The sequence below is a fragment of the Geotrypetes seraphini genome, chromosome 8, assembly GCF_902459505.1.
Source record: "Geotrypetes seraphini chromosome 8, aGeoSer1.1, whole genome shotgun sequence".
NCBI lineage: Eukaryota > Metazoa > Chordata > Amphibia > Gymnophiona > Dermophiidae > Geotrypetes > Geotrypetes seraphini.
Genome location: NC_047091.1, coordinates 82,210,207 through 82,236,322, shown reverse-complemented (window position 1 = coordinate 82,236,322; position 26,116 = coordinate 82,210,207). Strand labels below are relative to the sequence as shown.

At 47.7% G+C, this 26,116-nt stretch overlaps 2 protein-coding genes and 1 pseudogene across 2 annotated transcripts; 1 reads left to right on the top strand and 2 right to left on the bottom strand.

The window, feature by feature from the left end:
* The first annotated feature begins 21,202 nt into the window (after positions 1-21,202).
* On the top strand, positions 21,203-21,629 carry LOC117364910 (annotated as a pseudogene).
* A 1,977-nt stretch (positions 21,630-23,606) lies between these two features.
* Positions 23,607-23,995, bottom strand: LOC117364913 (histone H4). Its single transcript, XM_033954644.1, has one exon. The coding sequence runs from the start codon at positions 23,971-23,973 to the stop codon at positions 23,662-23,664; it is 312 nt and encodes a 103-aa protein (XP_033810535.1). The 5' UTR covers positions 23,974-23,995; the 3' UTR covers positions 23,607-23,661.
* A 1,118-nt stretch (positions 23,996-25,113) lies between these two features.
* Positions 25,114-25,864, bottom strand: LOC117364901 (histone H1.01-like). The gene has a single exon (XM_033954634.1). The coding sequence runs from the start codon at positions 25,793-25,795 to the stop codon at positions 25,181-25,183; it is 615 nt and encodes a 204-aa protein (XP_033810525.1). The 5' UTR covers positions 25,796-25,864; the 3' UTR covers positions 25,114-25,180.
* Between the last annotated feature and the right edge of the window lie 252 nt (positions 25,865-26,116).

The following is a 26,116-nucleotide window of genomic DNA, read 5'->3' as shown; positions in this document are numbered from 1 at the left end:
CCGGAACCAGAGGAAATAGAAAATGGAGATCAAGATAGCAAGCTGGTCCAATTAGAGGTGAGCCAGGAGGAGGTCCTCAGGCAGATAGACAAGCTAAAGAGCGACAAGTCGCCAGGCCCGGACGGCATTCACCCAAGGGTGCTCAAGGAATTAAGGAATGAAATAGCAGAGACACTTCAGCAAATATGCAACCTATCCCTAAAAACTGGAGAGATCCCGGAGGACTGGAAAATAGCAAATGTCACGCCCATCTTCAAGAAGGGTTCAAGGGGCGACCCGGGAAACTATAGGCCGGTAAGCCTCACATCGGTCCCGGGAAAAATGATGGAGGCGCTGATCAAGGACAGCATCTGTGACCATATCGAAAAAAATGGACATCTAAGGTCGAGCCAGCATGGGTTCTGCAAGGGTAGGTCGTGCCTCACAAACTTATTGTACTTCTTTGAGGGGGTAAATAACCAGGTGGACAAAGGTGAACCCATAGACATAATCTACCTAGACTTCCAAAAAGCCTTCGATAAGGTACCACATGAGCGGTTGCTCAAGAAGCTATGGAATCACGGGGTGCGAGGGGAGGTCCACCGATGGATCAAAAACTGGCTGGCAGACAGGAAGCAGAGGGTTGGTGTAAAGGGCCACTACTCGGACTGGCAAGGGGTCACGAGCGGGGTTCCTCAAGGGTCAGTGCTGGGACCGCTCCTGTTTAACATATTCATTGACGACCTGGAGGCGGGAACAAAATGCGAGGTCATCAAATTCGCAGATGACACCAAACTATTCAGCAAGGTTGAAACCACGGTAGACTGCGAGAATCTCCAAAGGGATCTTACGACATTGGAAGAATGGGCGAAAAAGTGGCAAATGAGCTTCAATGTAGGGAAATGCAAGGTCATGCATATAGGGAGAAGGAACCCGATGTTCACTTACAAAATGGGGGGATCAATGCTAGGGGTCAGTAACCTTGAAAGAGACCTGGGAGTGATGGTAGACACGACACTGAAGGCGTCGGCACAATGCGCCACAGCCTCGAGGAAAGCAAATCAAATGTTAGGTATCATTAAGAAGGGTATCTCGACCAGAACGAAGGAAGTCATCCTGCCACTGTACCGGGCTATGGTGCGCCCGCACCTGGAATACTGTGTACAGTACTGGTCACCGTACCTCAAAAAGGACATGGCAATGCTTGAGGGAGTCCAGAGAAGAGCAACTAAACTGATTAAAGGTATGGAAAACCTTACATACACTGACAGACTGAAGAAGCTGGGGTTGTTCTCCCTGGAAAAGCGGAGACTCAGAGGAGATATGATAGAGACCTTCAAGATCCTGAGGGGCATCGAAAAGGTTGACAAGGATAGATTTTTCAATTTGAAAGAAACCACAAGAACAAGGGGTCACTCGATGAAATTGAAGGGGGACATGTTTAAAACAAACGCAAGGAAATTCTTCTTCACACAGAGGGTGGTGGACACATGGAACACCCTTCCGGAGGCCGTAGTAAGAAATAGCACAGTACAGGGTTTCAAGGATGACCTGGATAGGTTCCTGGAGGACAAAGGGATTGAGGGGTACAGATAAGAGTAGTGGAAAGTTTAGAGATAAGTGTTGAGGTAGGCATAAAATTAGTCAAGGACCGCAGATCAGGCAATATGCCTGATGGGCCACCGCGTGAGCGGACCGCCGGGCTAGATGGACCTCTGGTCTGCCCCGGCGGAGGCGACTACTTATGTACTTATGTACTTATGTCACCTTATCTGTGACTGAATTTGGCCACAACAAGCTGCATGTGTACAGGTGTATGATGTCATCATAAATGTTAGTTTGGCTGCAGCTGGCTTTGCTGTATTGGCTGCTGTTAACTTTGCTGATTTAAAAAAAAAAAAAAATTCAGAAGTACAAAATGAGGAACTAATGAGTTGTCTCCTTCTGCAACTACAAACTTCATCTGTAGCAGTCATAAAAGTTTCAGTTGATTCCACTCGTTAATTCTCTGCCAAACCGCTTTCTTCTCCCACAACAGCATGGGTGGAAGAGATTATTGAAAGGTTCAAACACATAGTCATATATAGAAAAGGTGGGGGTTTATTGAAATTGGAATATGTTTATTTTATTATGTATATTATCTTATTATATTTGATGCATTATAGTTGTAATCAGTGACTTGATGTTGTATTTGATGATGTTTGCATCAATAAAACTGTTTGAATCCTAAATATACATATTTTACAAACTTTGAAAAGTACGCCTTTTCTCCTGCCATTCTGAGTGAGCGGCGGAAAGGCAATAATAGAAGGCCAGCAATCAGAATAGAAGGGTTGACATGAAAGAGAGGAACAGGGAGGAGGGCACGGATATGATTAAACACTGCAGCCTTTAGGAATATTGGGGTTTTTTTTAAATCTTTATTGATTTTCAAACTTTGACAGTGCATTACAATTAATTGAACATAAAATACTGCATAAAACGCACTATTATTACACACATAATACATAAAACAAATAATTTTCTCCCACCTTCCTCCCAATTATCTAATATAATAAAACGGTAAGCCGCGCATGCACACTTCCTATGCGTGCGCCGGTTTTCCGTGAGTTGTAGCGACCCATAGGAAGTGCGTATGTGCGTGAATCTATCTCTCTCCCTCCCCCGAGGCGGATGACACCGAACCAGTTCTGAGACCGCGCTGGAGGGGGGAGGCTAAATATTTATTCCGCTGGCCCTCTCAGCTCTTACCGCGTCTGCCAGAGAGTTGGGATATAGGACGCTGTCATGTCACCGTCTCCAAACTTCAGCACGGGACCGCAGCCACCTGCTGATCGTCTCCAGAAGCCCGCTCCGCTCCTGCAACAGCGGAAGGCCCCGTGCCCGAGTCAGCTCGCGCCGCCTTCAAAATTAAAAATAAATGGCCCCACACCACCTCTCTGCTCGCCCAGACCTCCATCAAGGAAACACAGCACTACTGGCCAAAGTTTTTTTAAAGTTTAAAGCCACTGCGGCGGCTCCTCTCATGAGGCTTCCGACGCAGGCAGTGATAGTGCAAGGAGCTGCCGCAGCGGCTTTAAACTTTAAAATAAACTTTGGCCGGTAGTGCTGTTTTTCCTTGATGGAGGTCTGCGCGAGCTCTCCCAGAGCCTGGCCCGCACCAAGACGCGCTCCTAAGGCAGTACGGCTAATGTGACGGCGCCTCTGGCCGAGATCTACGTGGCGCACCGGGTGGGCGACGGCGATACGCTGCAGGGCATCGCGCTCAAGTACGGAGTTACAGTAAGGCGCATTAGACCAAATACCCCACCCGGAAGCACTTCCCCCGCGGTGAGGGAGCCCTGTGGAGGTCCTAGACAGCCCACCTTCTAATTATTGACAGCGGTATTTTGAAGGGCCACAGAGGCTTCCTAGCACTCTACAAACACACCGAAGTGGCCTGTTAACAGAGAGAGATGCTGGCTTTCTCCATGGACAAGCAGTATAAGTCAGCCCCACTTTTGGTGACGTCATCTACGTCCCCAATTCGGATTTGCTCTCCCAGAGCTCAGGTGAGGCTTTGGGAGCCTCATCTGAGCATGTGCAGGTAGCCCTATATATACCTGTGCTGTCCCTCATTTAATCCAGTTTAGTTCATCCGCCCTCCCAACGGCCGGATCACAGCTCTCCACAAAAAAAAAAAAAAAAAAACGAAAAACAGAAAGAAAGAAGAAGAAGAAGACAAAGAAACCAGAAGAAAAGGGCAAATGGAAGCAGAAAAAACCACTGCAAAACCGGGATTCAAGAAGTGCCCGACATGCAAGAGGAAAATGAGCTCCACAGACCCCCACGAGGTGTGTGTCCGATGCCTAGGAGAGGCTCACCTCATGGCCGCCTGCCCTCAGTGCCTCAAGATGTCCCCGAGAGCCTGCAAAAATCGCCTGCACACGCTTCAGAACCCGGGGGAAGACAAGCAGAAGGGGAAAATAATCCCCACCAGCAGCAGGGAAAACACTATCGGCACACCCGACGCTGGAAAAGCCCCCCCGGGGAGCCCAATCGGCAGCTACAGCTAACTAAAGAAACCCAGCAACAGCAGAGCAGGCTGCTTTTAAAACTCTCTGGCCTAATGAGACATTCCCCGTCGGCTGCTCCATGGCCCGGGTCGAATGCAGAGGCACAGACAGTGGCAGAAACGGCCGAGGGTCTCCTATCCCCTCCGCCTGCTTGCCCCAGTGCTCCGACAGTGCCATGCGTCGATACAGCACGGCGCCATGTTGCCTGCAGCCCAGGATCACTCTCTGCTCCGATTCCAGCTCCCGATGACGTCAGCACGTCGGGATCCGCCCCCTTAAAGGCACAGCTACACCTAAAAGCTGCACAGCCTAAAGACAGTGCTTTTTCAAGCATGAGCACTGACTCTGCCCAGCAAACCAGCCAAGATGCAAAAAACAACAATCACCAAAGCTGCAAACAGGGAAAAAGAAGGAAACGATACAGGACAACTTCATCTTCTTCCTCCACCTCCTCCTCCTCTGCCTCTTCGCCGAGACGGCACAGACACCACCACGGAGCCAGAAGCAGGGGCAGGTCCCGCCAACACAGCGCCAGTGCCCCCGACCAACCAGCCGCCACCATGGACCACCAACTATTTAATCTATTCAGCAGAATCATCTCACAACAGCTGACAGGAAGTCCAGCACAAAATGCAGAACAAGTGCGGCAACCATCACCGGCAGGGAGGCATGGAGCACAGACAGCGGCATCTCACTCACCGACCACAGGCGGCTATGCCTCCGACCAGAGTGAGTGCTACCAGCCAAGCTATGCCACAACAAAAAGCAGCCCACATGCATCAGCAACTGGGGAGACTCCAGACACTGAGCCTGCAAATGGGACAGCACAATCTGACACTCCCGCAGAAGACCTCACCTATCCCAAGTTCCTCCAGAAGGTGGCCACCCGCCTAGCACTTGCTCCAACACCGGAGCGAGAGGCGACAAACGAAGTGCCGAGACTGCTAAAATACCTACAAGTGCAAAAGGCCACAGCGATACTACCAGCCCACAAGTTGCTACTAGATCACCGGGACGAGATCTGGAAGACCCTAATGTCAGGCACCGCTGTGTCCAAGAAACTGGACCAAAAATACCAGATCAGTGAGGCACCAGGCTTTGACAAACCACAGCTCCCTCACCATTCTATCATAGTGGAATCTGCACTCAAAAAAGCGAAGAGCAACCGCCCTCATGCCAACGATCCCCCGGGCAAGGAACACAGGACCCTGGATTCCATTGCAAAAAAGGTCTACCATGGCTCTATGCTCAATGCAAAAATTGATACCCACTTATTCCACCTGACCCTGTATAACGATGCCCTCCGGAGGAAAGTAGAGGAAACCCTGGACACTCTACACCCGGAGGGAAAAGCCTGCATAGCTTCCATACTGCAGGACATGGAAGAATGCAGAAAACATATGATAAGAGCGACCTTCGACGCATTCGAAACCTCGACCCGCACAGCTGGAGTAGCCATAGCAGCCAGACGCCTGGCATGGCTACGAGCCTCGGGACTCCGAGAGGACACCCATGAGCGTATTGCAGATGCGCCATGCTCAGGGGAGAAATTATTCGGAGACAAAGTGACGGAAGCAGTGGACAAAATGAAGGAGCATTGCACTACTCTCCAAACCCTCTCCTCAGATGGCCTGGTAAAAGCCGCAACAATAAGACGGCACATCAACCAGTATCGCCGACAGAACACCAATGGAAGGCGGTATGACAGCCAGACCAGATGGCCGCCACACAGACAGAAAGCACATCAACCCAGCGCCCCTTACCAGCAAAGGCAGCGCCAGAGGGAACGAAAACAACACAAGCCAGCCACTTCCACCGGCACGAAAGCGGGGCCCAGTTTTTGACTCATCAACAACGCCCCCCACCCCAGTAGGGGGCCGCCTCTACCTTTTCCACAAGGCCTGGGAGAGGATAACCACAGACAAATGGGTGCTGCGAATCACAAAAAATGGATACCGCATCAGATTCCGCACCCACCCACCATCCAACCCACCAAAAAGAAACTACAGGGAACCGCAGCCAGAACTCATCTCCAGAGAAATAAAAGCTCTCCTCCAAGCGAGAGCAATAGAGCCAGTACCCAGGTCACAGCACAACCAGGGATTCTACTCTCGTTATTTTCTCATCCCCAAGAAGACGGGAGGGTTCAGACCCATCCTAGACCTACGAGGCCTGAACGAGCACGTAGTCAGGGAAAAATTTTGGATGCACTCCCTAGGGACAATCCTACCATTAATTCAAAAAGACGACTGGCTGGCCTACCTGGACCTTCAAGATGCATATTCCCACATCCCTATGCATCACTCCCAAAGAAAATTTCTACGATTCAGGACCCTAAACCAGCACTTCCAATACCGGGTCCTGCCCTTCGGACTCTCATCCGCACCGAGAGTCTTTACAAAATGTGTCGCCGTAGCAGCGGCCCATCTCCGCAAGAGCGCCATATGCGTGTTCCCCTACCTGGAGACTGGCTACTGGTGGGTCCATCGGCCCAGGCAACAGCAACAGTAGTAAAGACAACGATGTCACTCCTGCAATCCCTGGGTTTCCTCGTAAACATAAAAAAATCCATAATACAACCAACACAATCAATAGAGTTTATAGGGGCAAGAATTTGCACACCCCAGAATGCAGCCTTCCTGCCCCACTCAAGGGGAACAGCAATACGAAAACTAACTCAGAGTATATCAGAGACACGTACAGTCACAGCTAGAACGATACTACGTCTCCTGGGCCATCAAGCTGCCACCATACACGTCGTCCCGCTTGCCAACCTCCTCATGCGACCCCTGCAATGGTTCCTCAGAAAAAATTGGAACCAACACACACAACCTCTGTCACACAGAGTCATAATGGACCAGAAAATCTGCAACAGCCTCGAGTGGTGGACACAGCAGCAGAATTTGTTCAAGGGCAGGCTCTTCCAGCAGCCACAACACCAACTGACACTCACCACAGATGCCTCAAAGCAGGGGTGGGGAGCCCATCTCCTCCACCTGAGAACCAAGGGCCCCTGCTAGAACTCAGGGCAATTGGGAATGCCCTACAAGCCTTTGTCCCCTGGATCTCCAACAAGACCTTACTGATTCAGACAAACAACCAGGTGGCAATGTTCTATATCAACAAGCAGGGAGGCACGGGCTCACTCACCCTCTGCAGAGAGGCCCATAAAATCTGGACATTCGCTTTAGCAATCAACACTCTCATTCAGGCCACCTACCTCCCGGGCCAGAACAACGCCCTGGCGGACAGCCTCAGCAGAAAGCTGGACCCCCACGAATGGTCCCTCTACCCGGAAGTAATCCAGGAACTCTTCCACAAGGCCTCCCAACAAGAGACCTCTTTGCAACGGAGGACAACAAAAAGTGCCCACAATTCTGCTCCAAAAGACCAGCACAATACAGCCAAACCAGAGACGCTTTTGCCATACATTGGGGAAAACACCTACTCTATGCCTTTCCCCCCATACCACTTATCCACAGAGCGCTCCAGAAGATCAGGCAAGAGGAAGCCTCAGTGATCTTCATCGCGCCCTACTGGCCGAGACAAGTGTGGTTCCCCTTCCTACATCAGCTGTCGACACAGCCGCCGATCAGCCTACCACTGCGACCGGACCTGATCACCCAGAACCAGGGACAAACTCTGCATCCCAGTCTGAAAACTCTAGCACTTACAGCATGGATGTTGAAAGGCTAATCCTGGACCCTTTCCACATGTCAACAGAGGTGACTGAGGTACTACTAGCAGCCAGACGCCCGTCCACTAGAAATCATACAGGCTCAAGTGGAAAAGATTCCACATATGGTGTGTTTCGAAAAGAGAAGACCCATTGAACTGCCAGGTCCCAACTGTACTCCGATACCTACTTAACCTATCCAAGACGGGCCTCAGAACATCCTCCATACGGGTCCACCTGAGCGCTATATCAGCGTTCCACAGCCGCATTGAGGACAGGACCCTAGCCACACACCCGCTAGTGTCCAAGTTCATGAAAGGGCTTACAAACCTGCACCCCCCGGTCCGCCGCCCGCCACCCGCGTGGGACCTGGGCATCATCCTCCACAGGCTAACAGCGCACCCCTTCAAGCCGTTGGAGGAGGCGCCAATCAAATTCCTCACCTGGAAAGTAGTTTTTCTCATCACCATCACATCAGCAAGACGCATTAGTGAGCTACAGGCCCTGGTGACATACCCACCATACACACAGATCCTTCATGATCATGCAGTGCTGAGAGCTCACCCGAAGTTCCTACCAAAGGTAGTCTCACTTTTCCACATAAACCAAGCAATAGTACTTCCCTCCTTCTACCCGGGACCACATAACAACAGCACGGAACTCCTACACACTTTGGACTGCACCCGTGCACTCCGCCTATACATTCAACAAACACAATCCTGGTGAAAGGCAGTACAACTGTTCGTCTCCTTTGATCCCAACAAACCAGGATCACCAGTGGGAAAATGCACTATTTCCAACTGGATCTCAAACTGCATCGCCTTCTGCTATGAGCAGGAGGGAGCGTCCCTTGAAGAAAAGGCCACAGCACACCAACTAAGAGCCATGGCCACTACATTGGCAAACCTCAGCAACACGCCACTCCAGGACATTTGCAGAGCAGCCACATGGTCTACCCCACACACCTTCACCAGACACTATTGCCTGGATCGCCCACTGCAGACCTCCAATGACTTTGGCCTCAACATATTACGATTGGTGACCAAAACAGACACAGCAAAGGACACCAACACCTGAACTAGCTGATCAGGACTATTAGCCAAATCAGATAGAACAGACTGTCAGCAGATTATATTCTGCCATGTTGGCACAATTTGCACTGTTTGCACATGTTAGCACAATTTGCACTGTTTGTACATGTTAGCACAAATTTGCACAGTTACTTGTTATAATCGCATCTGTTATTGAGATACATACTCTACCATGTTGTAAGAAAGAAAGTGTTGGTCCAGTTCTGAGGACCAAAATAAAGTACCTATTGTTTACAACACATAACCTCTGACTGGTCTCAGTAATTGGGGGTTTATCTCTGTCCCTCACCTGACCTTTATGCAGCCTCACCCTACCGCAGCAAGGTAGCGGAGACGCAGAGGGGACCATCCCCTGATGGGGACCCTGTCCTCTTACACCCTCTGCCCCCCGCAGCTGGAGAGTCACCAAAAGTGGGGCTGACTTATACTGCTTGTCCATGGAGAAAGCGAAGTTACTTACCTGTAACGGGAGTTCTCCGTGGACAGCAGGATAAGTCAGCCACACTGACCCTCCCTCCTCCCCTAAGGGGTGACACTGCAATAAGACTCAAGCTATGGAAATCACTGGATTAAATGAGGGACAGCACAGGTATATAGGGCTACCTGCACATGCTCAGATGAGGCTCCCAAAGCCTCACCTGAGCTCTGGGAGAGCAAATCCGAATTGGGGACGTAGATGACGTCACCAAAAGTGTGGCTGACTTATCCTGCTGTCCACGGAGAACTCCCGTTACAGGTAAGTAACTTTGCTTTGCCTGTGGGTTTTACTTTATTTAAGATGCTTATAAACAGTCTTCCAGGGTAACTACAAAGATAGAAGTAGACTTGGTTATCCAAGTGATCACCCCCCCCCAACTCCTCCCCCCGCACAAAAAGGCTGGTGTTAACTTTTGTCAGATCAATCTGTTTCTTGAAACATTGCCTTTCAATGGCAGGAGTCATATACCTCAGATGTAGGATGTCAGAGCTAATTTGCTTTAGTTAGGTTGGGGGAAGAAAAATAGACCAGTGACTGGATAACTGGGGGGCAAAACTATTCTCTGAAAATATAATGGAAAGGTACCAAATTTGATGTGGTTAAAGCTGCTGCCTCAGCACTGTGAGGTTCTAGAGAATGACACGGTGACAGAATTTGTCCCCATCCCTGCGGATAACCGCTATAAACCTTCTGCATTCTTTCAGGAGAGAGGGAAGAATCAAAAGTATGAATGGACACAACCACTGACCCTCAAGCCTTGCATTGAAGAATGCTGGTGTAAAAGGACTGAAGTTGAGATAAACACTAAAGAATGGCATGGGATGGTTTCCCACGGTTATGTGTGGAGGCGGTGGCAGTGACGGATTCTGTCACCGTGTCATTCTCTAGAACCTCATAGTGCTGAGGCAGAGAGAAACAATGACAGATGGGGGCCAGAGAGACAGACAGAAAGAAAGACAGACATCTATTCTAGCACCCGTTAATGTAACGGGCTTTGAAGGAGGTGGTGATGGACAGGGGGGAGGTAAAACAAAGGGAGAAGAGCTGCTGCTGGATAAGGTGAGCAGTGATGGGATGGTGGAGGACACGGGAGGTAAAAGGAAGGGATAATGGACGGGGAGTAGAATACAGAAAGCGCTAAGGAGAGAGAAAAAGAAATAAAGACAGACACACACACTTATATTCTAGCACCCGTTAATGTAACGGGCTATAAGACTAGTTAATACAATAAGACATATTAAGTGACTACAATATTATAATTAAGTAACTTTAATCCTCAAAAAACATTTCACTCCCCCACCCCCTACCCTGGATGTGTAAGGAAATCTAAGAAAAGAGATGCATGACCATTATTTCAGGTAACAAATGTAGTCAATGGGCTCCACACTTTATTAAATGAATTACTAACCCCCAAACATTCCGCATTCATTCTCTCATATTTATATATGGTACACACATTTGCCTAACAAAATGTGTAATTAAGTCTATCCTGGCTCTTCCAGTTATGTGTGACCATTTGGACAGCTATTCCCGTCATGATCAAGAAAAGACGGCTTTTTTAATGAGCCTTAAGGAATATTGTGGTTTACTTCTTGTCTGTATGTTTCTTACTCTGGTATTTCCTTTAAAATGTTTAATCAATCTGGGATCAAAGGACATAACTTTTGGAAAGATTATCAGATTCACTGTTCAACAGAAAGTCTTTCATATATTTAAGCCCCATGTGCACTCTAGGAAACGATAAACCATCAGTGCTTTAAAAAAAAGCTAACTGAAGTCTTTGAAAGGAAGTGTTCAGGCCTCATCTCTCATTGGCAAGGTTTGAAAAGGCGCCCTGTAAAGTGATTGGTCAGATAAGAATTCCATCACTGCCCAGACAGGACGAGAAACCTTTACAAATCTCTCTTTCTAAGGTGGTGTTCATGGGAGGAAAAGTTTTTATTCCTAACCCTGTTTTCCCTGGACGGCTCAAACCTGTCACTTACGTAATGTTTCCTTCTGTTTTAAAATCCCATTGATAGAAACATAGAAAGATGACGGCAGAAAAGGGCTATAGCCCATCAAGTCTGCCCACTCTACTGACCCCCCCACCCCCCCTTTAAGGCTGAGTGCTAATGTCCTAGTTCCTTATCTCGACCCTCGTAAGGATCCCACATGGATGTCCCATTTATTCTTAAAGTCAAGCACGCTGGTGGCCTTGATCACCTGCACTGGAAGCTTGTTCCAGTGATCTACTACTCTTTCTGTGAAGAAATACTTCCTGGTGTCACCATTAAATTTCCCTCCTCTGAGTTTGAGCGGATGTCCCCTTGTGACCGAGGGTCCTTTGAGAAAGAAGATGTCGTCTTCCCCTCGACACGTCCTGTGATGTTTTTAAATGTCTCAATCATGTCCCCCCTTTCCCTGCGTTCCTCTAGAGCAGCGATGGCAAACCTATGGCACGCGTGCCAGCTGTGGCACGCGAAGGCTTGCAGCTGGCACGCGGGAAGGTCCGCAATAGAGAGCTGCACGGGTCGCGGGGATCCCGTGGGGACGCCTCCGAGGGTCGCGGGGTTCCTGCGGGACTGGATGTACTAAGTCGCGCGGCTTTTCTCCCTACCTGCTCTGCTTGCAGCACAGAGCCGAACGGAAGTCTTCCCGACGTCAGCGCTGACGTCGGTAAACAAAGCCCTCCCTCCCTCCAATGTCTGCGCTGACGTCGGGAAGACTTCCGTTCGGCTCTGTACTGCAGGCAGGGTAGGTAAGGAGGAGTAGCCTCGCGGCTACCAAGAGAGGGGGGCGGTCCGCCCCGCCCCGTGTGCAGCACAGCCGGCCAGGTCCCCTTATTTTTGTGGCGCTAACCCGACCGACCGACAACGGCCCTGGTCCGACAAACCTCCCTGCCCTTAACCGCAAATCTAAATTACCTTCTTACAGCAGCTGTAAGAAGGAAATTTAGATTCGCGGTTAAGGGCAGGGAGACTTGTCAGACCGGGGCTGTTGTCGGTCACGGAAGCACCACAAAAGTAAGGGGACCTGGCCGGCTGTGCTGCACCCGGGGCGGGAGAGAAGGAGGGGGGAGAAGGATGCTGAAAGCACTGGGGAAGACAAAGGGGTGAAGAAGGACGCTGAAAGGCCATGGGGAAGACGGGGTGGGGGGGAAGGACACTGAAAGCATTTGTGGAAGACAGAAGGGGGAGAAGGACGCTGACAGGACATGGGGAAGACGGGGGGAGAAGGACGCTGAAAGCACATGTGGAAGACAAAGGGGTGGAGAAGGACGCTGAAAGGACATGGGGAAGATGGGGGATGGGGTGGAGAAGGACGCTGAAAGGCCATGGGGAAGACGGGGGGTGGAGAAGGATGCTGAAAGGCCATGGGGAAGACAGAGGGGGGAAAAGGACGCTGACAGGACATGGGGAAGATGGGGGGGAGAAGGACGCTGAAAGGAAATGGGGAAGAGAGAGTGGGGAGAAGATGCTGGCAGGGAAGAAGACAGAGATGCCAGACTATGGGGGGAGCGGAGGGAAGAAGATGGGTGCCAGACCAATTTGGAAGGGGGGAGAAAGGGAGAGGCACGGTAACAGAGCAAATGGAAGACGCAGAAGGAAGAGAGACAGTGGATGGAAGGAACTGAATGAGAACATGAGGAAAGCAGAAACCAGGCAACAAAGGTAGGAAAAGAATTCTATTTCTTTTTTCCTTTTTTTTTTTGCTTCAGGATAAAGTAGTATATTAGTTGTGTTGATAAAAATTTATAAACAAAAGAGGCTCTGGTAGAAACCCGTTTATAAAGTGTGTATTCTTCCCAATTAATATTTCCAAATTAATAAAGTCTTTTTGCTTATTTGTAAATGGGTTTCTACCAGAGCCTTTAATTCAGTAGCATAATTAAATGAAATAACTATTTCTGAAGTTTATAGGGATGGGCGGGGCAGAGGGGATTCCTCACGGGGACGGGCGGGGACGGAGGACATTCCTCGCGGGGACGGGTGGGACTTTGGCGGGGACGGGTGGGATTTCTGTCCCCGCGCAACTCTCTAGTCCGCAATTAAGATATGCGGCGCGGCGTGAGGCGAGTGTGCCGGTGTCTGCTTTGCAGCTCACCTGGCAACAGGGCCGGACTGGCCATTGGGAGGACCGGGCATTGTCCCAGTGGGCCGCGGCCCATCCTCCTGTGCTGGCTGCAGTCCTGTGAGTAGATGTTTAGCCTGCCTGTCTTCCCCTTAGTATCCTATGAGCCAGGCAGTGTGTGAGGGGGAAGTAGGGGGAGGAAGAGAAGCTTCACACTGAGTCTGTCACAGGAACTCAGTGAGGCTGTAGTGTGACTCCACATGTGACATCTGTAATCAGGAACAGTTCCTAGTGCTCCCATGCTAGAGAGGTGAGGATATGGGGGGAAGTTACATTACATTAGTGATTTCTATTCCGCTTGTGCCTTGCGGTTCTAAGCGGATTACAAGTTAGAAGACTGGACATTTCCAGTAGCATTGCAGTACATATAATCAAGAATGCGTTAAGTTACAATTGTTATTCTGGACTTTTCCAGGATAGATTGGTAGGAGATAGTAGATAGTGATAGGTTGTTTAGACGAATAGAGATAATATTGTCCGGATTCTGTTGTTTAGACGAATAGCGCTAATACTGTCCGGATTCGAGGTGTTGCTGGTGGTGGTGTTAGGGTAGTCATGAGAGCATTTTCTAATACTTTTGTGAGGTTATGATGATGGGAAGTGTTTTTTGAAGAGATGAGTTTTGATTTCTTTTCGGAATGCTTTAATGTCTATTGATTTGGTCAGTAGATTGGTGATGGTAGTATCGATCTTTGCTGCCTGTGTCGCTAAAAGGCTGTCATATAGTTTCTTTCGTCGTGTTCCTTTGAGAGGGGGGTGAGTGAATAGGCTCTGAGTTCTCCTTAATCTGTGTGAGAGGTTACGGTGTAGTCTGTTGTTTAGGTAGCTGGGTGCTGTTCCATGTATTACTTTGTATAGTAGACAATAGAATTTGAACTGGGATCTTGCTTTTATTGGTAGCCAGTGTGAGTCTAGGTATGCTTTGGTGATGTGGTCATATTTGCCTAGTGAGTAGATGATTCTGAGGGCTGTGTTTTGAACTGTCTGTAATTGTTTTATCATGTAATTTGGGCATGATAGGTATAGGCTGTTACAGTAATCTACTATACTCAGTACTAGGGATTGTACTAATATCTTATATTGATCTTTGTTGAAGAATTTTCTTATTTTTCTTAGGTTACGTATTGTGAAGAATGCTCTTTGGATGATTTTGTGGATTTGGGACTGCATTGTGCAGTTTCTGTCTAGTAGAATTCCCAGGATCTTGAGTGTGCTTTGCATTGGGTACTTGATTGTATTTACTTCTAGTTCTGTGAGAGATGGTTTTTTTTCCCTTTCCAGTAGTAGGAATTTAGTTTTTTCCGAGTTCAGTTTTAGTTTATGACTTGACATCCATTTTTCTACCGTTTCCATTATCATTTTCAGGTGGTTTGTGGATAAGGGGTCTTGAATATTAAAGGGGAGGAGGATAGTTATATAATCTGCGTAGCTGAATGATACTGTGTTTAGGGTGTCTAGGGTTATGCCTAGGGATGCTATGAAGAGGTTAAATAATATGGGTGACAATGGTGATCCTTGTGGTACTCCACATGGGTTTGACCATGGGTTGGATATGTGCTCTTTTGATTTGACTTTGTATGTTCGTGTTTTGAGGAAGCTTTGGAACCATTTGTGAACATTACCTGAGATTCCTATTGCGTCTAATATCTGGAGTAGTGTGTGATGGTCAACTAGGTCGAATGCCGCAGAAAGATCGAGTTGAATGAGAAGCAGCTTGTTTCCTTTGCTGAGGTGTTGTCGGGCAATGTCTAATAGTGATACCAGTAGAGTTTCTGTGCTATGGTTGGATCTGAATCCAGATTGTGATGGATGTAGTATGTGATGGTCTTCAAGGTAGTTGGAGAGGTGTTGTGCGACAAGGCCTTCTGTTATTTTAATATATAGTGGGATTGAAGCGATTGGTCTATAGTTTGCAGGATTGTCTATAGGACCTTTGGGATCTTTTAGGATAGGTGTAATTATGATTTCTCCTAATTCCGGTGGGAAATGACCTTCACTTAGTGTTGTTTGAAGCCATAGTGTGAGGCTAGCTTTAAATTTGGTGGAGGCTGTTGTTAGTAAGTATGAGGGACAGTTGTTCAAGTCACATGAGGATTTGCTGTATTTTTTGTAAAGCCTGTTCAAGTCTGACCATTGTATCTTTGGGAAGTTTGTCCATATCCTGTCTGCTGGGATTGCTTCGTCTGTTTTGGGATTGATTCGTATTTCTTCTATGTTGATTCTTGAATTGTTGAATGTGGATCTGGTTGTGATGATTTTGTGTTTGAAGTGATCCGCTAATTGGGTGGCTGTGGGAGTTTGGTTTCCTTGGGTGGCGAGAAATGGTTTGGTATCAGTGAGATTTCTTAAGATGTCAAAAAGTATTCTTGTGTCTGGTTTTTTCGGTGCTGATGAGTTTGGAGTAGTAGTTTTTTCGTTTTTCCTTCAGTTTGGTATTGTATTGTTTGATTAGGATTTTCCATTCATCTTTGATGTGATTGTGTTTTTGTTTTTTCCATGTCCTTTCTAATTGTCTGCATTTTCTTTTTAGTTGTAGAAGTTCGTCGTCGAACCATTTATTAGATGGTCTGTCTATTTTGTTTTTGTTTTTTATTGGAGCTAGTTCGTTTAGTGTAGATTCACTGAGGGTCCGCCAACTGTTTATGAATTCTTTGGGGTTGTTGGGGTCGATTTTGGGGTCGACTGTATTCCAGAATGTGTGAGGTTCGATTTTCGGTCTGAATTTGATGAGTGTTTTCTTTGGGATGGGTTTGTTGTTATTTTGAGCCCAATTGATGGTGAATGAATATTTGAAATGGTCTGACCATAGAGTAGGGTGCCAGGACCCGTTTGAGATGTAGATGTTTTGTGTGTTTTGATTTGGAGATGAATAAGCTGCTATATCGAGTTGATGACCTTTTTCGTGTGTGGGTTCTGGGTTGAGAATTTGATAGGATAGAGTGTTGAGGTATGAGAGTATATCTGTTGTTTGTTTGGATGATTGATCTTCTAAGTGGAGATTTAAGTCTCCGAGGATCAAGTTATGTGTGGAGGAGAGTGAGTTCTGGAAGATGAATTCTTCAAGTTCTTGTTTTGAAGTGTTCCATTTACCTGGTGTAATGTAGCAAATAAGACAGTTCAGGTTTCCATTGAGTGATTTGTCAGATATTTGGCAGGCTAGCAGATCAAGATAAGGGGTGGAGTGTTTGGTTAGTACGTCGATGTTGAGATTGTTTTTTGTTATGATTGCTAGACCTCCTCCTCTTCTGTTTTCTCGACATACTACTTCAAGTTTATATCCTTTGGGGCAGAATTCTGTGATGCTTGGATCTGACTCAGAGGTGAGCCATGTTTCTGTTAGGAAGAGACAGCCTAGATTGTCTTTGGTCAGCCAATCTTTGATTAATTCTGCCTTTGGGCTGACGGATCTGATGTTCATATAAGCGCAAGCAATTGTAGTGTATTTTGTGGTTGGTGTAGTGGTTGTATTGATGATAGTTCTTGGTGAGGTTTGGTATTTTTGTGTGTTTGAGTTAGGTTTTGGTGGGGGTCTTTTTCCCCAGATGGTGGGGATGCTGGCTTGGCTGGATAGTGGGCATGGAGTTAGCGTTCTAGTGGTATGCAGTTTTCTGGTATGTTGAACAGGTCTGTGTGTTGTTGTTAGGATAGGGATGGTTTGTATTTGGTAGCCTGTGGTTTTCCATTTTGCTATGAATGTGGCAATTAGTATGAGGGCAAGAATGAGGTTGTGTGTACGCAGTGCCATTTTTTTTTTTTTTTATATTTGTGAAGACTGCGGTTTAGTAGTTATTTGAGTTGGTTGTGAGAGTGGATGTATGGGTTGTGTTCAGAGTTCGCTGGAGAGGTGGCTGGAGAGGCAAGGGCTCTAATAGAGAGCAGAGTCCTCCTGCTTGCACGGTGTCGGGCGGAGGGAGGAGGGACAAGATGGCAGAAACTTCCTCCTTCCTCTGCCTAGGAAGTCGCTGGGTGGGGGAGGCTGTCGGTGGCCCTCGAGGGCTGAAGAAAAAGTCCGACTCAAAAGTCGGTCTGCGTTCGGCGATCCGCGGTTGCTGGAGCGGCAGGGGCTCTAATAGAGAGCAGAGTCCTCCTGCTTGCACGGCGTCGGGCGGAGGAAGGAGGGACAAGATGGCAGAGACTTCCTCCTTCCTCTGCCTAGGAAGTCGCTGGGTGGGGGAGGCTTTCGGTGGCCCTCAAGGGCTGAAGAAAAAGTCCGACTCAAAAGTCGGTCTGCGTTCGGCGATCCGCGGTTGCTGGAGCGGCAGGGGCTCTAATAGAGAGCAGAGTCCTCCTGCTTGCACGGCGTCGGGCGGAGGAAGGAGGGACAAGATGGCAGAGACTTCCTCCTTCCTCTGCCTAGGAAGTCGCTGGGTGGGGGAGGCTTTCGGTGGCCCTCAAGGGCTGAAGAAAAAGTCCGACTCAAAAGTCGGTCTGCGTTCGGCGATCCGCGGTTGCTGGAGCGGCAGGGGCTCTAATAGAGAGCAGAGTCCTCCTGCTTGCACGGCGTCGGGCGGAGGAAGGAGGGACAAGATGGCAGAAACTTCCTCCTTCCTCTGCCTAGGAAGTCGCTGGGTGGGGAGGCTTTCGGTGGCCCTCAAGGGCTGAAGAAAAAGTCCGACTCAAAAGTCGTTCTGCGTTCGGCGATCCGCGGTTGCTGGAGCGGCAGGGGCTCTAATAGAGAGCAGAGTCCTCCTGCTTGCACGGCGGAGGGCGGAGGGAGGAGGGACAAGATGGCAGAAACTTCCTCCTTCCTCTGCCTAGGAAGTCGCTGGGTGGGGGAGGCTTTCGGTGGCCCTCGAGGGCTGAAGAAAAAGTCCGACTCAAAAGTCGTTCTGCGTTCGGCGATCCGCGGTTGCTGGAGCGGCAGGGGCTCTAATAGAGAGCAGAGTCCTCCTGCTTGCACGGCGTTGGGCGGAGGAAGGAGGGACAAGATGGCAGAAACTTCCTCCTTCCTCTGCCTAGGAAGTCGCTGGGTGGGGGAGGCTTTCGGTGGCCCTCAAGGGCTGAAGAAAAAGTCCGACTCAAAAGTCGGTCTGCGTTCGGCGATCCGCGGTTGCTGGAGCGGCAGGGGCTCTAATAGAGAGCAGAGTCCTCCTGCTTGCACGGCGTCGGGCGGAGGAAGGAGGGACAAGATGGCAGAGACTTCCTCCTTCCTCTGCCTAGGAAGTCGCTGGGTGGGGGAGGCTTTCGGTGGCCCTCAAGGGCTGAAGAAAAAGTCCGACTCAAAAGTCGGTCTGCGTTCAGCGATCCGCGGTTGCTGGAGCGGCAGGGGCTCTAATAGAGAGCAGAGTCCTCCTGCTTGCACGGCGTCGGGCGGAGGAAGGAGGGACAAGATGGCAGAAACTTCCTCCTTCCTCTGCCTAGGAAGTCGCTGGGTGGGGAGGCTTTCGGTGGCCCTCAAGGGCTGAAGAAAAAGTCCGACTCAAAAGTCGGTCTGCGTTCGGCGATCCGCGGTTGCTGGAGCGGCAGGGGCTCTAATAGAGAGCAGAGTCCTCCTGCTTGCACGGCGTCGGGCGGAGGAAGGAGGGACAAGATTACAGTTATATCTGGAAAAATAAATTCAATGACCTGCGTGCGGCTCTTGAACATATTGAGTGTGAAAGGGTGACAAATGAAATCACTGCTAGCAGTTCTGAAAATGAAATCCTAAAAGCGTGGAATTCTCTGCCAGACAATTTTAAGTCCATGAAAGCACTTGGGATTGCTCTTCTTACTTTGTTTGGGTCATCCTATGCTTGTGAGCAGCTGTTTTCGGCTTTGAATCATATAAAATCTGATGCTAGAAACAGATTAACGGATGACATGAGTGCTGCATGTGTTGCTCTGAAATTAACGCACTATGAGCCAAGGATTGACAAGTTATCAGCATGCATGCAACAACAAAAATCACATTAATTTTTTTCAGAGCATGCCCAATGCATATGTTTACATGAAGCAGTGTTTTCAGTTTGCAGTTAAGACACTTTCTAAGTTATTTAAATATTATTTAAAGGTGTTATTTAAAAAAGGGACTTTACATGGCCTTGTTGTATTCAAATCTGGAATTTCCAATAAAAACGGTTGGTTTAATTGAAAGCTCTTTTGTTTTCTTTACATCATATTATTAGAAATGTAATGATTTAACTATTTTCTAATTTGATTGTAAATGTTACAAAAAAACATGTATAGACTCTTTGGGAATGCACACCGAGTCTTGACACAGTAAACAGTTTTAAGAAGTTTATCTTTTTTTTTACTCAGGATACATTTGACATGTTATGTGAATAATACATTTAAAATATATTGTGTAACTGAATCAAATTCTTCCTAAATTCATTAAATTGAATGAAATCATTAAAACATTATAAATTGCCAATAAATTGAAATGAAAACCAAAGGATTGTAAATCAAATTGATTCTCTGACAATACAAAGATTCCAACCTTTAAAAATGATGTTACATAGTTCAGGCCACTTTATAAAGAGTTTTTAGATACTAAAATCTTGTTATTAAGGTTTAATTGACGTGCTGGCACTTTGAGGAAATTCTTTGGTTTTGTGCGGCAGTTTGGGCACTCGGGCTCAAAAAGGTTAGCCATCACTGCTCTAGAGTGTAGAGCTGCAATTTGTTTAGTCTTTCTTCATACGAGAGACCCTTGAGCCCAGAGATCATCCTAGTGGCCATCCGCTGAACTGACTCAACTCTAAGCACGTCTTTATGGTAATGTGGCCTCCAGAATTGCACACAGTATTCCAGATGAGGTCTCACCATGGTTCTGTACAGTGGCATTATGACTTCAGGTTTGCGGCTGACGAAGCTTCTATTGATACATCCCATCATTTGCCTTGCCTTGGATGAGGCCTTCTCTACTTGTTTGGCAGCCTTCATGTCTGCACTGATGATTACTCCCAAGTCTCGTTCTTCTGAAGTCATAGCTAGTGTTTCTCCATTTAAGGTGTAAGTTCTGCATGGATTACCACTGCCGAGATGCATGACCTTACATTTCTTAGCGTTGAAGCCCAGCTGCCATGTCGAGGACCAGTTTTCCAATGTAAGCAGATCCTGCGTCATACTATCCTGCAGATTGCTTTCACTCACTATATTACATAGTTTGGCGTCATCGGCGAATAGTGTTACTTTACCCTGAAGCCCTCGGGTCAAGTCCCTTATGAATATGTTAAAAAGGAACGGGTCCAGGACTGAGCCCTGGGGCACTCCGCTAGTCACCTCCTATACTTTTGGCTCTGTCATGTCTTTTTCTCGCTTTTCTTTGACATCTTTCTATTCCTAACAGGTAAGCGGTGATCAATGCCATCCCCGATCCCAAAAGCAAGGCTAGCTCACAGTTAACACACCCACTTCCATATTGTACATTTAAGTCTTGCCAAGTTTACAACTAGTGTTTACAAAACAAAAACGGGAAACTGCAGCCCTGCTCGGGACGAGCGAGTCTTGGCTTTAGCTTGAGCCTTCCCTCCTTGTTTGCAGCGGCCAGACATTTTCCTTTCAAACTGGTTTTGTGAGAACAAAAGAATTTCAATCTCTTCAGTCCCGGAACTTTTATACGTTCCTAAAGCTTCACTACCTCGTTTTTGATTGGATAAACGAGTTCAGCCCCGACTATGAGGCTAATTATCATCCAAGGTTTGCATGCGGTCCAATCCCACTCTAGAAAGTAACCCGAGCATATCGCCAACACTTAGCTAGATCCAATAGCAAGGAAAGGCGCGCAGCAACACAAATTTGCATAAGTATACTATAAATAAAGTCTTCCGCCTTTCTTCAGCATACTCTGTTTGCTTACTTTTGGAAAGCACTTAGGAACTATACTGAGATGCCCGAGCCAGCCAAATCAGCTCCCGCAGCCAAGAAAGGCTCCAAGAAAGCGGTGAGCAAGACTCAGAAAAAAGATGGGAAAAAACGCAAGCGACAAAGGAAGGAGAGCTACGCTATCTATGTGTACAAGGTATTGAAGCAAGTTCATCCCAACACCGGCATTTCTCCAAGGCTATGGGCATCATGAACTCCTTCGTGAGTGACATCTTTGAGCGCATCGCCTGAGAAGCCTCCCGCCTCGCTCATTACAACAAGCGCTCCACCATCACCTCCAGGGAGATCCAGACCGCAGTGCGCCTCCTGCTGCCCGGTGAACTGGCCAAACACGCCGTGTCCGAGGGCACCAAGGCAGTCACCAAGTACACCAGCTCCAAGTAATTGCGGGCTTAGCCTACAGCTCTACAAACCGAACCCAAAGGCTCTTTTCAGAGCCATCAAAGTAGTATAAGGCAAGAGAACAGATTAACCACTATTAACAAGATCCCCAAAAGGTTAATCTACCGAAAACTATAGACCATTAAATATAATGGCAGTTTTACAAATGAAGGAAAGATCTCAGAGTTGCCACTCCCAGGATAATATTGTTATTGTCCAGAAGGGAATTGTGGCTTGTGGTATCTTTCATTGATCAACCTTCATTGTTAATATGTAATAATATAATTATTCTTTAAATCTACTTTAAAAATTATTAAATGCTACCACTCTAAACTATTTTCTCATTTTCTTTATGGAGTATTTATCCTATATATTTTTTCTTATTTTTTTGTGCAAAAATGCAAATATTTCCTGAAGTGACTAGTGCAAATCTAGCTTAATATAAGGCAAACGGGTTATATCACAACAACAGCCCGGATTGCTATGTGATATAACCCGTTTGCCTTATATTACCCTGAGGAAGCCGCTCGAGTGCGGCGAAACGGGTTCCCGTTGGTTGGGATACACGGGTTTCTTACGGCTAGATGAATGTGCCGTTTTTCTGATACATCATGTTTAACAGATAAGTGCCAGTTTTAGGCCTCTCTCATGATGCTTTATCTTTGCTATTTTGCACAGCATATTTAGATAAATAAGCTAGATTTGCACTAGTCACTTCAGGAAATATTTGCATTTTTGCACAAAAAATAAGAAAAAATTAAGAAAAAATATATAGGATAAATACTCCCTAAAGAAAATGAGAAAATAGTTTAGAGTGGTAGCATTTAATAATTTTTAAAGTAGATTTAAAGAATAATTATATTATTACATATTAACAATGAAGGTTGATCAATGAAAGATACAAGCCACAATTCCCTTCTGGACAATAACAATATTATCCTGAGAGTGGCAACTCTGAGATCTTTCCTTCATTTGTAAAACTACCATTATATTTAATGGTCTATAGTTTTCGGTAGATTAACCTTTTGGGGATCTTTTCAGAGCCACCCATGTGCTACACATAAAGAGATGGATTTCTAGCTTATAGAGCTTCTCTTCAAAGTTCTGAGCGGTGTTTTCCTTTTCTCCTAGATGCCATGTTTCTTTTTCCCTCCCCTGTTTTTAAAACCTCATTGCTGCTAGCCCCAATGTCCCGCATACCCTAAATAAGATAGCATAAAACATCCAGGAGCGCGCCTCCCCAGGAAGAGGTAAAACACGGATTTCAGCCGCATGTCCTTAAAAATGTTCTGTTATTAAAAATTGTTCCAGGTTTCATGTCTGCATGCCCCTTATTCCAGCGCTGTAACTGTTGCCGTTTCTAACACTAAGGAAACACTTCAGCTAAGGGAGGTCTGGGCATGAAAAAGTATTTTTGCATGGTTCAACCTGGTCTTGAACCCAAATCAGCAGTGCCCAAGACAACTACTCTGCCACTTTTAGTCTCAGCATAGGGAGGGTGAAGCACTAGGGTCCATCTGAATCATGACCTACTAGTCATTAAGCCCGTTACATTAACGGGTGCTAGAATACTGTTCACCCTCTATGTTGCCCCTTCCATTCACTGCCCTCTCTTCTCTTTCCATCCAGTGTCCGCCCCCTCTCTCTCTGTCCCATATGGCCTCTCTCCATCTCCTCTTTCCTTTTCCCTTGGTCTGGCATACCTTCCTCCTTCCCTCCATGCCCTGCCATCTGTTCTTCCCTCCAAGCCATTCTCTCCCCCTCTGCTCACTTTCCTCTTTCAACTACTTCATCGGGCAACAGCAGCATTCACAATTCATTGCTGTTGCTGGCTTCAGGTCTTCCTCTCTGGCCGGTCCTGTGTTCATGAGTGGAATGAGGGGCTAAAATGCAGTCCTGAAAGCATGAAATCTAAGTTGTGAATTAACATATTTAAGAAGGTGCGGTTGAGATCCCCGTGACTAAGACAATTAGTTACAATAGATAGCTAAAAAGACACAGATTACAGCTCTGTTCTTGAAAGCGTGGGTGGCTCTTAAAAGAGCCTTTTGGTTTTGTGAACTGAAAAGTCAATGACACTCTTTAACCTCCAAAGCCGTACAGAGTGCGGCCCTGGCGTTTCAAGGCATATACCACATCCATAGCGGTTACGGTCTTTCGCTTGGCGTGCTCGGTGTAGGTGACGGCATCTCGGATGACATTCTCTAGGAAAACCTTCAGCACCCCACGAGTCTCTTCATAGATGAGACCAGAAATACGCTTTACGCCACCTCTGCGCGCCAGGCGTCGGATTGCAGGCTTCGTGATGCCCTGGATGTTATCGCGCAGAACCTTCCTGTGCCGCTTAGCGCCCCCTTTACCCAGACCCTTTCCGCCTTTGCCACGTCCTGACATCTCGATCTAATAAAACTGAAAACACTCCAGTGACAAATCCGTTTATATAACATCCTTTAATATACAAGGGAGACCGACCTGAAGGAGAACTGAGTTTTCTCCAAACGCGGGAAAATCAAGGTACAATAAATGCCTCCATCAATCACCAACGACCATTGTTCTCGTAGAGAGAAAAGGACCAATCCCGGCAAAGGGCGGGCTTTTCATATTTAGGGGAGGACAAGGCACAGCCTATAAAAGGAGGCGAGCAAGAGAGTTGATTTCTATCGTTATTTTTTTTTCTGTGGTATAAGAAGAAAGGAGTCGTGTGTTCGATATGGCACGTACGAAGCAGACCGCCCGTAAGTCCACCGGAGGAAAAGCTCCTCGCAAGCAGCTAGCGACCAAGGCTGCCCGCAAAAGCGCCCCAGCCACAGGGGGTGTGAAGAAACCTCATCGCTACCGACCGGGCACTGTAGCGCTTAGAGAAATCCGCCGCTATCAGAAGTCCACCGAGCTGCTTATTCGCAAGCTGCCCTTCCAACGCCTGGTGCGAGAGATCGCGCAAGATTTCAAGACCGACTTGCGCTTCCAGAGCTCGGCTGTCATGGCCCTGCAGGAGGCTAGCGAGGCTTATCTGGTGGGGCTCTTCGAGGACACCAATCTCTGCGCTATCCACGCCAAGAGAGTCACCATCATGCCCAAAGATATCCAACTGGCCCGCCGCATTCGTGGGGAGAGGGCTTAGAAAGCGTCCTTGAACAGGCATTTAACCCAAAGGCTCTTTTAAGAGCCACCAAATTCCCACGTGAAAGGGCTTAAATGAGTCTTTGTGGTGTAGTGAAGACAGCAGTTAGTGCTTGACACCTACTGCAAAAGGTTTACTCTAAACGGCTTCTAATAAAACACAATAAAATACTGCTCTGTTCTCACGCATGGCTACTGGCCTGGAGCAAAGGGATGCCTTGCCCCAACGTCTAGTGTCCACTGGGTTAATCATATATCAAACGGGCTGAATAATGTGTGTGGGGGTAGTTTTTCTATGAAGTAGAGGATAAAACACTTTCTTGGAAATTATTGCAGAACGAGAGGGAGGGCAGCGGAACTGACCCATCTATGTACTGTTCCAGAGAATATTATCTTTGAAACCGCTCTTTCATTGATGTGTGAGGTGGCTCTGAAAAGAGCCTTTGGGTTTAATAAGCGTCGCCGGTTGTCGAGCAGAGCTTCACTTTTTCTTTGCGGCTTTTGCTGCCTTGGGCTTGGCAGCCTTGGCCGGGCTTTTCTTCACCTTCGCTTTCACCGCTTTGGCTTTAGCCGGGCTCTTCGCCGCTTTCTTGGCTTTAACCGCTTTGGCCTTTTTGGGGCTCTTGGCTGCTTTCTTGGTGGCGGTTGCCGACGGCTTCTTGGCCCTCTTCGGACTCTTTTTCACTCCGGCCCCTGCCGCCTTTTTCGCTTTCTTCACTGCCGCTTTCTTGCTTTTCGGAGGGCTCTTCTTCTTCGCCTCCGGCTGCTTCTTGTTCAGCTTGAAAGAGCCCGAAGCTCCGCTGCCCTTAGTCTGCAGCAGGCTGCCTTTACTCACCAGACTCTTGACGGCTAGCTTCACGCGACTGTTGTTCCTCTCTACATCGTAGCCGGCTGCCGCCAGAGCCTTCTTCAGGCCAGCCAAGGACACGCCGTTGCGCTCCTTTGAAGCCGAGACCGCCTGCACGATCAGCTCGGAGACGCTGGGGCCCGATGCCTTGCGCGCTTTCGCCGCTCCCGCCGGCTTCTTCGCCTTCTTCTTGGCCGCGCCTGGAGCAGGAGGCGGCGCAGCTGCTGCTGCTGGAGCGGTTTCGGCCATGCTCTGCTGTGTCGCACTCGCACCAAAGCCAAAAATTAAACCGATGAAGTTGCTTCTCGGCCCCAGCCGCTCCCACTATTTATAGCAGATGCTGCCCACTGATTGGCTGCGGGCTCAGCGCCTGCCTGCTTCAGACAAAGGCTCCTCTCGCCCTTGTGTTTCTGAAGCCCTCTCAATTAACTTTTTATACTCAAATAACATTCGTTTGCACAATTATTCTCGTTCGGATCAGTAAAGAAGAGTTCATAGTTTGCCCTAAACTCGGTGTTTGCTTCTCATGCATATTAATAAAGTCTAAAAGAACCCTTCCATTGCTTCTTT

Bases quoted from the DNA above. Each gene is read 5' to 3' on its own strand.
- LOC117364913 (XM_033954644.1), bottom strand. From the start codon at position 23,973: ATGTCAGGACGTGGCAAAGGCGGAAAGGGTCTGGGTAAAGGGGGCGCT.
- LOC117364901 (XM_033954634.1), bottom strand. From the start codon at position 25,795: ATGGCCGAAACCGCTCCAGCAGCAGCAGCTGCGCCGCCTCCTGCTCCA.